The 14,653-nt window shown below is 44.4% G+C and overlaps 1 protein-coding gene across 1 annotated transcript; it reads right to left on the bottom strand.

Annotated features, from left to right (window-relative positions):
- Positions 1–809: 809 nt before the first annotated feature.
- Positions 810–12,936, bottom strand: LOC307224336 (estradiol 17-beta-dehydrogenase 11-like). Its single transcript, XM_079991162.1, has 7 exons — positions 12,687–12,936; positions 12,436–12,543; positions 7,647–7,778; positions 5,474–5,580; positions 2,395–2,532; positions 1,598–1,714; positions 810–1,292 (listed from the first exon to the last, which is right to left on the bottom strand). The coding sequence occupies exons 1-7, from the start codon at positions 12,894–12,896 to the stop codon at positions 1,202–1,204; spliced, it is 903 nt and encodes a 300-aa protein (XP_079847288.1). The 5' UTR covers positions 12,897–12,936; the 3' UTR covers positions 810–1,201.
- Between the last annotated feature and the right edge of the window lie 1,717 nt (positions 12,937–14,653).

The raw sequence follows: 14,653 nt of genomic DNA, 5'->3' as shown, positions 1-14,653 counted from the left end.
CAATGCAGCTGTGCTGCACAGGGATCGAACCTGCAACCTTGGCGTTACCAGCACCAGCTGAGCTATCCAGGCTTTGCTATTGCCGTGTCTCCACTAGGGCTGGGCGATATATCAACATATCATCCAAAACTGGTTTGAAATCCATATTGTGATACTGGTTTCATAATTTTTGACCTGGCAATATATTGTGAATCATGGTGTGTGTGTGTGTGTGCGCATACGCTATGCAAAAATCACAATGTGGGGGAAACCGTGAGGCCAGCCAATGCCTCTACATAACTCCATCCTTATTTCAGACATTGTGATATACAAGTCTATTGTGATGTTTAGCTGGTGATATATCATGATGCTGAAAACTAGGTATCGCCCAGCCCTACTGTTCGACTCTACATAGTTCCACCCTTATTTCACAAATCATGATATATCTGCAATTCAAATGTTTAGCTGGCAATGCCATAGAATTAATTAAGCAATGGCAGGGCAATATTAACTTGACACGCAAGTAGAAAGTATGATTCACTGATAACGGCAGTAATTACAGGGACAATGACAGGTGCTAATGGTAATACTAGTGGCAAAGGTCGGTTTCGATGGGAGAGAAACTAAATTACTTGCCATTGTGACATGCATTTTCCAGGCACAAAACAAAGGATCGCATGAGTGAAAAAATGTGGGCACTCAGAAATATTCATGCTATTAATGTTGTTTGATCCTGATATTTCCTAGCAGAGTTTGTAAAGTATGAAGGAGACATCCTTCCCTGTCTCCCACCAACGTTACATCCATGATCATACAGTAGGAAAACCATATTTCACACTCATGTTTATTGGGTTCTGCTGCATTATTTCATACTTCAAGGGGGAAAGTTGTAAATGCCTCATCCACCGTCCAATGACATTTTGCATTTCTCCCTGAAAGAACTGAGTTAGAGGCTTCATTCGTTTCATGAAACAAAACATTATTATTTCTTTGTTTAGAGAGGGAGGAAACTTAACTCTGGATTACACCATTCTTAAGAGATAGGAAGACATCATTTCAGTTGCAAGGAAAAGTTGATTTCTCCATGCCATTCATACATAGATAGGTTGATGGAGCTACTTGCTACAAGGAGGTGTATGATAGGTTTCATAACAGATTAGATTTTATCCAGAATTAAAGCTTCAAAGAGTTAAAAGCAATTAAAAACAGGAATCCCATCCCCTTAGTTTTCCTTGTCCTTGTATCCAATGGTAAAATCAAATTTAAGTTTATTCAGCTTCCACAAAGCTTTAGCTCCACGAGTTGGAAGGAACCTGGAGAAAAGAGGAAGATATATTAGTTTTGACTACCTATTTCAATGTTGGGCATCCTGCAACTTTCTAAATGTTGGACTTCAACCCCCATCAGCTGTGGCCAGCATGGCAATGGTAAGGGATGACTGAGGTTATAGTCTAACAACATGTGAAGACCTATATGTTTCCTGTCATTTGTCTACCTGGAAGTAACACTCTGAAAGCAACAGACACATTAATTAGGCCAAAAGTGGTTTTGGTTTTTGTGTTTTGTTTTTTTAAAAAAATACATTTAGCACTTGGCTTTAATTTTTCAGCATACTTACCTATCCAGCATGACACTGACTTTCAGAAATCGTGGGATGAAAATCATGTTCTCATTGGTTAGAATTCCCTTCATTGCTTGATTTGCAACTTCTTCAGGCTCCAATGGAGGCATTAATCTGAAGTTAGAGAGGAAAAAAGTGACATTCTCTTTGCCTATTGTTTGCAAGATCAAGGCTTGGAACTTGTGACCCGTACAAAAATCAGGCAATGAGATGATGCTCACATAATAGGCCTGGACCACAGGTAAACGAAGCCAGAACACAAGAGAAGGTAGGGGAGGATTTCTTTTAACTGAACGACCTGAAATGAATCTAAATGGAAACTCAGATTATTTTAAAAAGAGGCTGGGCCATTCTGCAACATGCTCTTTGATGCTATTAAAGTGCTTTAGTAGTGGATTTATTTTGCTTTATTTGTTGTTCTGCAACGCTTCCCCAATGCCACCTACCACATTATTGCTGTCTGGAAAGTACGACAAAAAACCCACGCCATGCCACCAATATAATCTGTGGCATGAAAAGTTACAGGATTTCAGCAGGAAGATTCTGTTGGAAATGAAGCAGTATGACCCCCCTGAAACTTTTGCAGGCAAAAAGAGTATTGAAAGTGATATCATGTATGACTGCCAAAATAGCATCTTGATAAGCACAAATCATCATGAATGTTCAATAAAAAAAAACATATGGGACACAACAATAGATGGAACGAAAGGAAGGACTAAATGACTGGCACTACAAAAGGGCACTTAACAATGGATTTTTCTAAATGTCAATGTCACACCTTTCTTATTCAGTACCTTGAAGACGGATTTTTGACGAAGTCGGAATTTATAAACATAGGGCAGATGCATGAAGTCTTGACCCCGTCTTTCTTCAATGCAGACAGCTCTTCAGTCAGAGCTCGGTGAAGCCCAACTGCAGCAAATTTGGACGAGCTATGAGAAATTTCGGACATAGCTTAGTGGCTGGATGATCATGATTGCCTTCTGCACAATACAAATCTCACATGAAACATCACAAATATTCAGGGACAACATGCAGCTGTTTTTAGAGCTGTCAGCCCTCACGAACCTCAGACATACATGTATGGAGTAATTGTATTCATTCTAGAGTTGACTTATGAGCTTCCTCTCCACATGCTAATTTTATATTTTTTTAATATACATTTTCATTAGTTTTTTTAACATATCATCTCCAACAATCATATAACATAACTTCTTGTCATATACAATATTTTAGACTTCTGTCAAGACCTCTGATAATTTTCTGTTCTTTATCACTTATTCTGCATTTCTTAATTTCTGTATTACTCTTTATTATCATTAACTAATAGTTCTCCTCATAGTCTTTATTGTAATATTTCAAATAATCATCCTTACAAAACGTCTTGCAATCCTACTAGCGTAATCTGTGCGTTACAATTACTTTTCAAATTGTTTGTGTATTTACCCCCACATGTGAATTTTATAATGCATGCATGTGCTTTTGCCACTCAAATGCTGTTCAGCTACTGGAAGCACATTTTGGCCAATTGGGATTTGTTTTGTTTTTTTGTTTTTTTTAAATAATTTTTATTAACTGGCCAATCACATCAAATTAAATCACATCATATAAATTCCGAATTACAAAGCCAAATTTTTAAATTTTGTTGGGGGAACCCATACTTCAAGATCCAAAGGGGAATTCAGATCATCTTCTTATTACTGCGTTAATGTCCAAATCAGTCCCAATCAGTCCAAACAAAGTTCATAATTCTATCCAGTCTTATCTTGGTGTTGCCACATCATATCTTGTTCGTATAATTTCTCTTTTTCCTTTACGATCTCTTCTGTTAGTCTCCTTAAGCCGATAGCAAGTGTAATAATCCTGTGTGGATTTCCCGTTCCTCCACTAAGTCCAGATGGTTTCCATATATCTCCTTCTTAGATAACATCACTTTGGCCAATTGGGATTTGGATATTCAGTGAAATCTTCGCCCATTCAGCAATCCCAGGGTCATGAGAATTAGCTTTAGGTTAGCAATCAAGCACCACTCAATTCCTCTGGTTAAAGGAAGATGATTATAGTTATGATGATCTTTTATTGACTGGGCTCGGGTTTCTAGCTCCTAAGCATGTGGGATGTGGAAATGGTGAGAGCACTCTGTAATCCTTTAGTTTGGGAGGGAATCATTTTATTCTTCTCCTACTGCATCAGGGATCGAGAAATGGTGGTGCGCCAACTGTTGCTGGACTGCAACTCCCATCATCCCTCATGATTTGGCCATGCTGACCAGGACTGATGGGAGTTGGGAGTCCAGCAACATATGGAAGCTCACAATTTCCCCACCCCTGCCCGATGCTGTGATTCCGCTGCCTTACATGTATCGTAATTTTGACAAATGATTGTCTTATTGCATTTCATGGTACTTTCATTGTATCTTTGGTGGCATCAATGTACTGTTCACCAAAGTGAAGACCTCTGGTCCAAGAAGCAGTATATAAATTAAGAATCACAAGCTCATGGACTTCATGTATGTATTGGCATTGGCTGGACACTTATGATGTAGTCCAAAGAGCTTCTGCCTGAATTCCAGAACTTCTGAACCCTTGCCTTCCACACCACAAACATCCATGCTCCCAGAAAATGGCACCACACCATTGGGAATCCATGGGTGCAGCTTCAGAAACAGGAGCAGGAGCTGCATTTAGAATGGGAACTGCCATTCTGCTTATGCGGCAAACGTCTACTTGCACAACAGAACATGCCCCCTCCTCTCTGTGGCTGCTCCTCACACACGCTCAGAATGTCCTCCAGATAGTTGGGGGACCCTCAGGAAAACATTTCTGGAGTGCACACTGGGAGAGGGGAGGAAGAAAAAGCTGAATCCAAAGTATTCTTCTTATAAGCTGCATTTCCCAAAGGGTAAGATTCCATATAAAATCGGTTGTTGGGTAAATAAAACCAATACAGGTAAATTTACTCAGAAATTTAATAAGAGTAGGTGTCAGAGCTGCCTCTAGGTCCCAGCTCACAGAGGACCAACGCTAGGCTGTAGTAATGTACAAAAGTCTTTACTGAAGTTCAGTTTCCATTTCAAAGCCACAGCGTGCAGCCCTACGTCTTAAACCCTAGATCGGCGAAGTCCCGTCTGAGTCTCCTCCCCTATGACACCAGTTTAAGATCCTAGCCCGGCTCCACCTTTTACGCTGCTCTCTCCTCCTCTGGGTCCTCCTGCCCGCTGGGGCATTGCCCTTTCTGGACTCTTCCAACGCTGAGTCGCTTAGCTCCTCCCCCTCCCTCCGGCGGGCTTTAGGACCCGGTTCCCAATCCTCATTCTCTGCTGTCCCGCGCTCCTGTACATTTGAACTTGCCTCTCGCACCAGCCCAGTGACCTTTCTCCTAACGGTTACACTACTTCGGTCACTGCTTCCCTCTTCCGGGACACTGGCCGGATCTGACCTCTCCTCCGTTGTCTGACTTTCTGATGGAGGCGTGGTCAGCCCTGCCTTATCTTCTCTCCCTGGTGGGGAATGCACTGGCCCCGATCCTTGGGACTCTTCCCCTCCACTCTGCCCTGGTGGGGAAGCTGGTCCTGATTTCCAGCTACTGCTCTGGGAGTCCCTGCTGCCCCCTTGCTCCTGGGGCGTTCCCCTTGGGAACCCCCTACCCCTGGCCACTGGCGCCCCCTTCTGTGAATCTTCCGATTCGCTGGAGAGGCTCATGGAATCCCTCGGTCCACTGTCCTCTTCTCCTACGCTCCCCTCGGATTCTTCCCCTTCGCTCTCCATCTCCTCTCTTCCCTGTGCCTCTGTTCCTGAGCCCCTGACAGTAGGGTATTATTTTATGGCTTCTTTTATTTCTGCTGATGGGGAAATGTCTCTCCTATATACGCACCAATAAGCCACGAGGAATGGAGCCACTATGTGTCCCCCAGCGGAAGCCACGGTGATGATATGGCCGTGGTTGTTCTTCATCATGGTCGGTAGAAATGCTTTTGCGGTCTGAAAGTTTAAAAAGAAAGGGGGGGTAACTTTCAGGGCTGTCTTAAGCTTATGTGGTGCCAGGGTGCAAAGATTCGCCCGGCAACCCTCCCCCCCCCCAGTTTGCCTAGAGTTGTTGACCTGTTTTTAGGGAGGAGAAACCCCAAATTAATGACCTTTTTTTAGGGTGGGCTGGTGAGTCGCACACAGCAGAGCTGGCTTCGCCAGCCGCCTCAGTAGCAACAGAGGAGCCCGAGGCAGCAGCGGCAGCAGAGCAAAGGGGGGCACCTGGGGGCCGGGCAAGCAGAGCCCAGCTGTGATAGCCTGGGAATCTGATTCAGAGGCTGAACCTGAGGAATCCCAGCCTGCACAGGAGTCCCCACCTCCAGGGCCGGCTGAGCCGGGGCAGGGGCTTGAATCGGAAGGGCCCTCACCTGTGCCAGATCCTCAGGAGCAGACACCAGCTGAATCCGCTCTGGATCTGGAGGTGATTGAGGACCCATTGCCTGCAGGTGCTCCTCTCCCAGCCGTGTCAGGGAAAGGTGAGGTTGCCTCTGGGTCCAGTAACCCTCCAGCCTCTCCTGAGCTGCAGAGGCTCAGGGCAGAGAGGCGGAGGGAACTAAGTTCTCTCAGGAGGAGTGCTTGCCTTAAGGCCAGGAGAGGTGAGTCAACTGTGGGTCGGGGCCACCTTAGGCCTCAGAGGAGATAAAGGCCAGTCAGCCCAGACCCAGGTTGCGGGAGCAACATCGTTGGTATCCTGTTCCTGCCGGCACCCTGACCTGCTCTCCTGAGTTCCTGACCACGCCTGACTCCTCGCTTTGGACCTCGCTCTGCCCCTGACGGACAGCCTCCTTACCCTCGACCTAGGACCGGACTTAGACCACGCTGCATGGAACCCCCCCCCCCCCCCGGGACCAGCACACCAGCGCAACAACAGTCAAGTGTGAGGAGGTGGCAGCGGCGACTGAGTGAAGCCGGGCGCCTCATGTGAGCAGCATGCATTGGGCTGGCCTCTCAACGGCCCGCCAATCCGAGGTGCGCAGGAGGGCAGAGCTGGCCAGCTGCCTCAGTGCCTCACTCACCCGCAGAAGAGCTGTGGCGCTCCGATGGGCTCTGCTCCACTCGGCAGCGGCTGTCGGCTCTTCCCAATCCCCGGACTCCAAATCTTGGCCCCAGACTTTCAGCCTGGCACCCCTGAGAGCCCGGTGCCCGGGTGCCCTGCACCCCTAGCACCTATGGGTAAGACAGCCCTGGTAACTTTCCATAGAAGTCAGCCATTTAGTAAAACAGTAGCGACTGTTGTAGCAACTCTGCTGCTGTTGTTTCAGGTTTGTTTATTCTTAGTTTCCTTTATTTATTCTGAAGTGGGTTTTATTCTGTAGGGGCCAACGTAGTTGCGTAGGTTCAACTCTCCCATCTTCCAAGTGCAAGTGGCTATTACAGTGGGGAGGGGCAAGGAGCAGGGACCCTAGTTCTTTATGTACATGCGTTATTTAATATCACACTTCTTCAATCCCTAGGATGAGCAGAACAATTTATGGTATAAATTTGAAAACCAGATGCAGAAATAAAAACGAAATAGTGCTGTGCTGAGCTAATAAAACAGCGCTGAATCACGCTGAACCTTTTCATTCAGGTGTAATGCCACATCAGATGATGGAAATCGGGGTGGGAAGTCGGCAAAAGAAAAGAAAAAAAATATTATGCATTGGAGTGTAGTATGTGATTGTTTTCGAAAATTTAATAAAATATAACTGGGGGGGGGGGCGGGGGAGTTGATTGCCTTTTCCAACACCATAACACCAACCTGCCCTGTGGCACTCATGGGAACGTTCCAACATTATCCATGTCAGAGAGTAGTCCGCCCTTTCGCCAGCATGGCACCTTCCAAATGTTTTGAACTACAACTCCCATCAGCCCCTGCCAGGACTACCATGAAAGCTTGTCATTCAAATAATCTGGAGGCCAGTAGGTTGCATGAAAGCTGCAGGAGATCATGGCAACCATTGTCAGTACCTCCCATTACACAACGATGTGCTCATAGGGCTGTTCTTGCAACAGGGCTTTGCTTAATGATTCTTTATTACCCAGTAGTGAGCAAGGATGTTGACTTCAAACATTTTTTGAATGGCTTGATCCTCAGTTGACAGCACGTCTGTTGGGGAGATCACCCCGGCGTTGTTCATCAAGATGTCCACATCACCAATCTCCTTTCTCACCTTTAAAGAAAGGGAGTAATATAGGGCAGAGGTGTTTAGCTGCTCTGAGACAGTTTATGATGTATGGAATGAATAAATGCAAATAATAATAATAATAATAAAATTACAGATTACAGGAGGTTAGATTAGGGTCTTAGGGCCTGAACCCCCTAGTCTTTTGTGGCAAGCTCTGTATTGCCTAGATTCTCCCTTTAGGAACTTAAAAAGCAACAACATTAGTTTGCTTATAGGGTGGTTGGACACACTGCAAAGCACAGTGTCAGCACAGAACACCTTTAGCAGCTGCTCAATGTCTTCCTTTCCCGGGGGCATCTATACTGTAAATATAAATAAGCACATTCAAATTTTATGCAGGAATGTAGGATGATCCTGTGCTTCAATCTCCACAAGCATATGTGCCAGGATTGCAACTTTCTTGAATTTCTCATATTCATTTTGCTATCGCCAGTGAGTATGGACAGGTAGGTTTGCATGACTCACCTTTGTCATTGACCCTGCTGAGTGGGTTAATGAAGTCCTAACAGTGCCATTCTATGCATGTCTACCCCGAATGAAATCCTATGGAGTTCAATAAGGCTTGCTCCCAGGCAGGTGGGTACTAGATTGCAGCATAAAGCCATTTTTAATTGTTAAATTTCTCCCCCCATTAAAGTCAATTGGGCAGGAAAGAGCTTAACTTTGACAGGATCTTGCCCTGAATCCCTAACTAAAACAAATAGCATAAGAAGTCCAGTTGGTCCATTATTTTCATTATGGGCTGTTTTTATTCCATTTATTATTCCATCTTGGCTGTAAGTCCTGGAAGACCTGCTCCCTGCCTTTCCGGCCTTTTCCCACCTGGCCTGGGAGGGAGGGTTCCAGACTGACTCCAGCTACAAAAGCTGAGGCTGCTGAACAGACTCTTTGGCCAGGGTATTGTTTCAGGGTGGGGTTGTTGGATTTTTATTTTTTTATTTTTTTGCTGTTATTGGTTTTTTTGGGGGGGGGTTAGATCTTATGATTTATGTGGAAATTGTTCAGTCTGGTTGTGTTCTTTGTGCTGTGTTTTCTTAAATGTTTTTTGATACTTTTATTGTATTTATGTAAATCTTTTCATGTAAGCTGCCTTGTGCATGGTTTTTACTATGGAAAGGCAACATACAAATAAGATTATGGAGATGATTAAAAAGGGCAATGCATTTATTAGGAGCAAACAAAGTTTTGCAAAACTAGGAACAAGATTTTTGAGCTCTCCAGAACTCTCCACCAGGGAAGGATCTCCAGTCTGAGCAGTGCAGAGGGCTGATTCTCTGGAGAAGAGGAGAGGGACAGAAATGTCTCCACGGGTCTCTCTCAGGGGAAGTGGAAGGATTTGATGGTAGGAGAAAGAGTACGGTTTTGAGATAGTGCAGGACTTTAAAAAATATTTTAATTTTTTACTGCTGCATTGCCCTGGGAGACCTAATGCACAAATCTCCACTGAATATATCTCTGCAATATGGCTATCTGCCAACGAGCAACAGACTCCTCTCTTTGCAACACTGCTTACTTCATATAAAACAAATGGAATGAGAATGAGAAACTATCTTGCACAAGAAGCTATGGGCATGTTTTCCTTTAAGTCTTTGGCACGCAACCTACCGTTTCCCAAGCATTCATGCTGCTAAGCTGATAATGAAGCCTAGATATGTGTAACACCTCAGAAGGGCTCAGGCTCAATCCTTAACAATTCCAGGGAGGGCTGGAAAATGATCCTGCTCGAAATTCTGGAGAGCTACTGCCAATCATTGTGGAGAATACTGAGCTAGAAAGACCAATGATCTGACTTGGTATAACCCAAAGAAAATCCCATAAAGAAGCTGGACCATAAAGAAGGCTGATCGCCAAAGAATTGATGCTTTTGAATTATGGTGCTGGAGGAGACTCTTGAGAGACCCATGGACTGCAAGAAGATCAAACACATCCATTCTTGGAAGACACAAGACCTACCCACCCTGGAAGAATGGCAGATACAAGTAAGAGACTATATGGAATTGGCAGAAATGACCGGCAGAATCCGAGATCAAGGAGAAGAGTTGGTGGAAGAAGATTGGAAGAAGTTCAAAGTTTATCTACAAAATCATTGTAAAATCTATGAGTGCTAAGGGCAGTGTAAATGAAATGATGGGGTTCTAGTGATTAGGATAAGGGAGAGTATAAAGGGAAAGATAAAGGATGAAAACGAATATGAATGAGCTTGCTGAAAAAACTTTTAAAGTGGAATACAAGAAGGGAAGGCGGGAGGAAGCAAGGAAAATAAGGTTTTGAAGACTATTAGAATGAACCAGAGTTTTCTTTTAATTTTTCTTTTATTATTATGTTGAATCTTTTTTATGTTTTTTTTCTTATGATTTTTGATATTGTTTGTATTTCTGATGTTTGTTGTTTGTTGTTTCGAAGTTTGTTATATTTTGTGAAACTTAATAAATATCATTTAAAAAAAAACAACAACACATCCATTCTTAAGGAAATTAGCCCTGAGTGCTCACTGGAAGGACAGATCATGAAGCTGAGGCTCCAGTACTTTGGCCACCTTATGAGAAGAGAAGACTCCCTGGAAAAGACCCTGATGTTGGGAAAGATGGAGGGCACAAGGAGAAGGGGACGACAGGGGGCGAGATGGTTGGACAGTGTTCTCGAAGCTACAAACATGAGTATGACCAAACTGTGGGAGGCAGTGGAAGACAGGAGTGCCTGGCGTGCTCTGGTCCATGGGGTCATGAAGAGTCGGACACGACTAAACGACTAAACAACAACAACAACAAAGAAAATCCCGTGTGTTGCAAATCAGAACACTCTAAACAACAACAAGCAACAAGTCAGCTAATAATATACAGACAATATTTTTAAAACACTATACTGTTTCAAAATTCATAAACAGAAGACGTATAATATGTGCATGGAGTCACAAACTAATAAGAATCAAATAAATGTTCCATGAACAGGAATGGTGGGAGTGGTAGGTCAAAGGTCAAAGGTCAAAGGTCTTTCAGGATAATGAACTGTTTCAATGATAAATCTTCATCAGCTAGCAATAATATGAAATGTAAACAATTACTGTTAAGTTGTGGGCGAGCATATCAGACGACACAGCGATTCTTCCAAAGCAGCTCTTTATTTGTAAGCTGGAACAGAACTGAACTGAGGAGCTCAGTCAGCCTGCTTATATAGAGCTCCACTAGAATGCAACAGTAACCATTTTCTGTAACTAGCCAATCACTGAACGTCACTTTTGATCCTTCATTTGCATAACTATCTACAGTATCCGCCTGCTGGCCCAGGGTGAGAACTTCAGTACATAACAATTACCATTCAAATACAGTCCAGTGAAAGAAATGACAGGCCTATCACTAAAAAGTGTAGTAAGCTGATGCTGTTGGCAAAACCCTAGTAGTGGCATTATCAAGGCCTCCATTTCAGTGATCTTTGACAGTGACTTACCACTCCTACCATTCTTGTTCATGGGAAGACAGGCAAACTAATATCAGTGTACTGGCAGAAGCAAAGATCACCCGTGTTGAAGCAATGATTCTTCAACACCAACTTTGTTGGACTGGTCATGTTGTGCAGATGCCTGATGATCGTCTTCCAAAGCAACTACTCTATTCCGAACTTAAAAAGGGAAAGCGTAATGCTGGTGGTCAACAAAAGAGGTTTAAAGACTGTCTCAAGGCAAATCTTAAAAAAAAAGTAGTATAAACACTGACAACTGGAAAACACTACCCTGTGAATGCTCCAGTTGGAGAACAGCCTTTACCAAAGACACTCACAGTCAGGACGCAAGGGAGAAGTGTGCTAAGAGGAAGGTACACTTGGCAAATCCACACCGTGATCAACTCCCACCCCGAAACCAATGTCCCCACTGTGGAAGGACGTGTGGATCCAGAATTGGATCCACAGTCACTTATGGACTCATTGTTAAAACCGTGTTTATGGAAGACAATCTTACTTGGCTACGAGTGATTGCCAAAGGAGTAGGAGGGTGTGCACAAATAGCGATATTATATAAAGAACAAATAGCAATATTTAATAATTTGCTGAACTTTAGGTAAAGAGGTAAAGGACCCCGGGACAGTTAAGTCCATTCAAAAGGGACTATGGGGTTGTGGCGCTCATCTCGCTTTCAGTCTGAGGGAGCCGGCGTTTGTCCACAGACAGCTTTCCGGGTCATGTGGCCAGCATGACTAAACCACTTCTGGTGCAATGGAACACAGTGACAGAAATCAGAGCATACAGAAACGCCATTTACCTTCCCACTGCAGTGGTACCTATTTATCTACTTGCACTGGCGTGCTTTTGAACTGCTAGGTTGGCAGGAGCTGAACTTTAGGATACTGGCATCATAGCAGGTTGGGAAAGCCTTTGAAGAAGAAGAAGAGTTTGGATTTGATATCCCGCTTTATCACTACCCTAAGGAGTCTCAAAGCGGCTAACATTCTCCTTTCCCTTCCTCCCCCACAACAAACACTCTGTGAGGTGAGTGGGGCTGAGAGACTTCAGAGAAGTGTGACTGGCCCAAGGTCACCCAGCAGCTGCATGTGGAGGAGCTGGGAAGCGAACCCGGTTCGCCAGATTACGAGACTACCACTCTTAACCACCACACCACACTGGCTCCCAGTGGGGGAATCTGAAGGCTCACCTTTTCTGCCGCGCTGTAGATGTCCTCTTTCTTGCTACAGTCCACCACAAAAGCATGTGCTGTGGCTCCCAGCCTCCTGCATTCTTCAGCAGTTTCTTCAACGCCATTCTAGAAATGGAAAGAAAGGGATTGAAAGCTCACTGGGAAAGGGCCTCAAAAACCAGTTAGAATTCTTTTAGAGAATGCTATTGAAAAAGGTCCAGTCAGTGTAGACTAACCCAGCTCTAATCCTAGCAATAACGCAATCATACCTTGTTGATATCCCACAGAACTAACTTGCATTGGCGCCTCGCAAATTCATAAGCAGTGGCTCTCCCAAGCCCATGGCCGGATCCAGTGATCAGAACAATTTGTCCGCTGACACATTTTTCCTTCACGGGAATGAAAAGCTTGACAAGAGCCTCTAAATAGGAGTAGAGGACTACAAGAAAAAACACAGGGATCTCGAGCAAAAGATGCATTTTCTTTTGAGAAAAGTTCTGCACACTGAGACCAATGCACACCTGTGTGCACACTGTTATTTATTAATCAGAAACTGACATCCTGGCTAGGTTCCACATGGCCACGCAGCTACCCTCAACGCTCCTGATGCAATGCTCCAAAGATCTGGCTTTCCATGCGAACATTTTGCAGATTTATGCCTGCCTAATTGACACCCCACTAAACAGCCTCAATCCCCCACCCCATGGGAACAGCCACAAGTCCCTGGTCTCCTTGGCTAGGCTAGCTGGAAGCGGAAGTAGAAATGTATTCTTATTGGCTTTGGAAAATGGTGAAAAAAGTCCCACCCACCCCTTGATAACATAATCACTCAATCTGCTGTTCTTCCTTTAGCCTTCTAGCCCCTCTCTCAGACATTAAGCTGACCAATCTGTCCCAGCCAATCTAAATAGTCCAGTGCTCAAACTGGGTTTGGGGTGCAGGTAAAGGTAAAGGTACCCTCTGACTGTTAGGTCCAGTCACAGGCAACTCTGGGGTTGCACGCTCATCTTGCTCTATAGGCCGAGGGAGCCAGCGTTTGTCTGCAGACAGCTTCCGGGTTATGTGGCCAGCATGACTAACCAGAGTAGCGCACGGAAACACTGTTCACCTTCCCGCCGGAGTGGTACCTATTTATCTACTTGCACTTTGACATGCTTTTGAACTGCTAGGTTGGCAGGAGGAGGGACCGAGCAACGGGAGCTCACCCCGTCACAGGAATTCAAACCACCGACTGGCAAGACTTAGGCTCTGTTGTTTAGACCACAGTGCCACCCGCATCGCTTGGGGTGCAGGTTAGGGACCCCTTAATCAAGCCCAAACATCCTATGGGAGAACAGAGGAGAAGCAGTTTTGTTGTTTTTAAAGTACATGATAAAATAAAATTGCATGTCAGAATTATATAGGCTTGCCTATTTAGCAAGTGTTGAAAATAATACAACACAAGCGCCTGACTCTAAAGGAAAATGGGGAAAAACGGAACCTCACCAAAATGCTGGAGAGGGTGCACCTCCACAGGCACATACCTCCACGTGTGGTGGGAGTGTCCCAAAATCCAACTATTCTGGACAACAGCCATACGAGAAATATGTAAAATAACTAAGCAAATATTACAAATCATCCCAGAATTGGCCCTACTAAACATCTCCCAAAACAATAATGCCCATTTACACCACAAAGAACTCATAACCCACCTACTGACAGCCGCCAAAACCACCATAACCAGACACTGGAGAGACTTGTCAGGAGTAAGCATGGACCAATGGTACCAAATAGTATGGGAAACAGCCTTACTAGAAAAATTAACCAATAAACTAAAACTGACACAGGGACAAATAGAAGAAGACACCTTCACCCCGGTATGGCTCCCCTTTATTACATACACAGCCCAACAAGACAGTGACAAAAATCCAACAACAACATATAAATCAATATGGCTAGCCTGATCAAAAACACCCACCTCACTCACACATGAAAACAAAGATCACCACAGCCAATCATAAACAAACAACCACACCCTGGGCCAACCCCAAGCTCTCTCACCACCAAAGAAACACAAGTGAATAGCAGAGAACCTGCACAAGCGACGCTGACACAAAACCCCACATATAAAAACATTGCCACCCAACCCCACCCATCTTTCCCCCTCCACCTCTTTCTCCCTTTTCTTCCTAACGTCTCAACAAATGAAACTGATCTGTAAAAAATGTTACTTGAAAGAAAAAGAGAGAGAGAGATT

The sequence above is a fragment of the Podarcis cretensis genome (assembly GCF_951804945.1).
Source record: "Podarcis cretensis genome assembly, chromosome: 9".
Lineage (NCBI taxonomy): Eukaryota > Metazoa > Chordata > Lepidosauria > Squamata > Lacertidae > Podarcis > Podarcis cretensis.
This window is presented reverse-complemented; position numbering and strand designations above follow the sequence as displayed.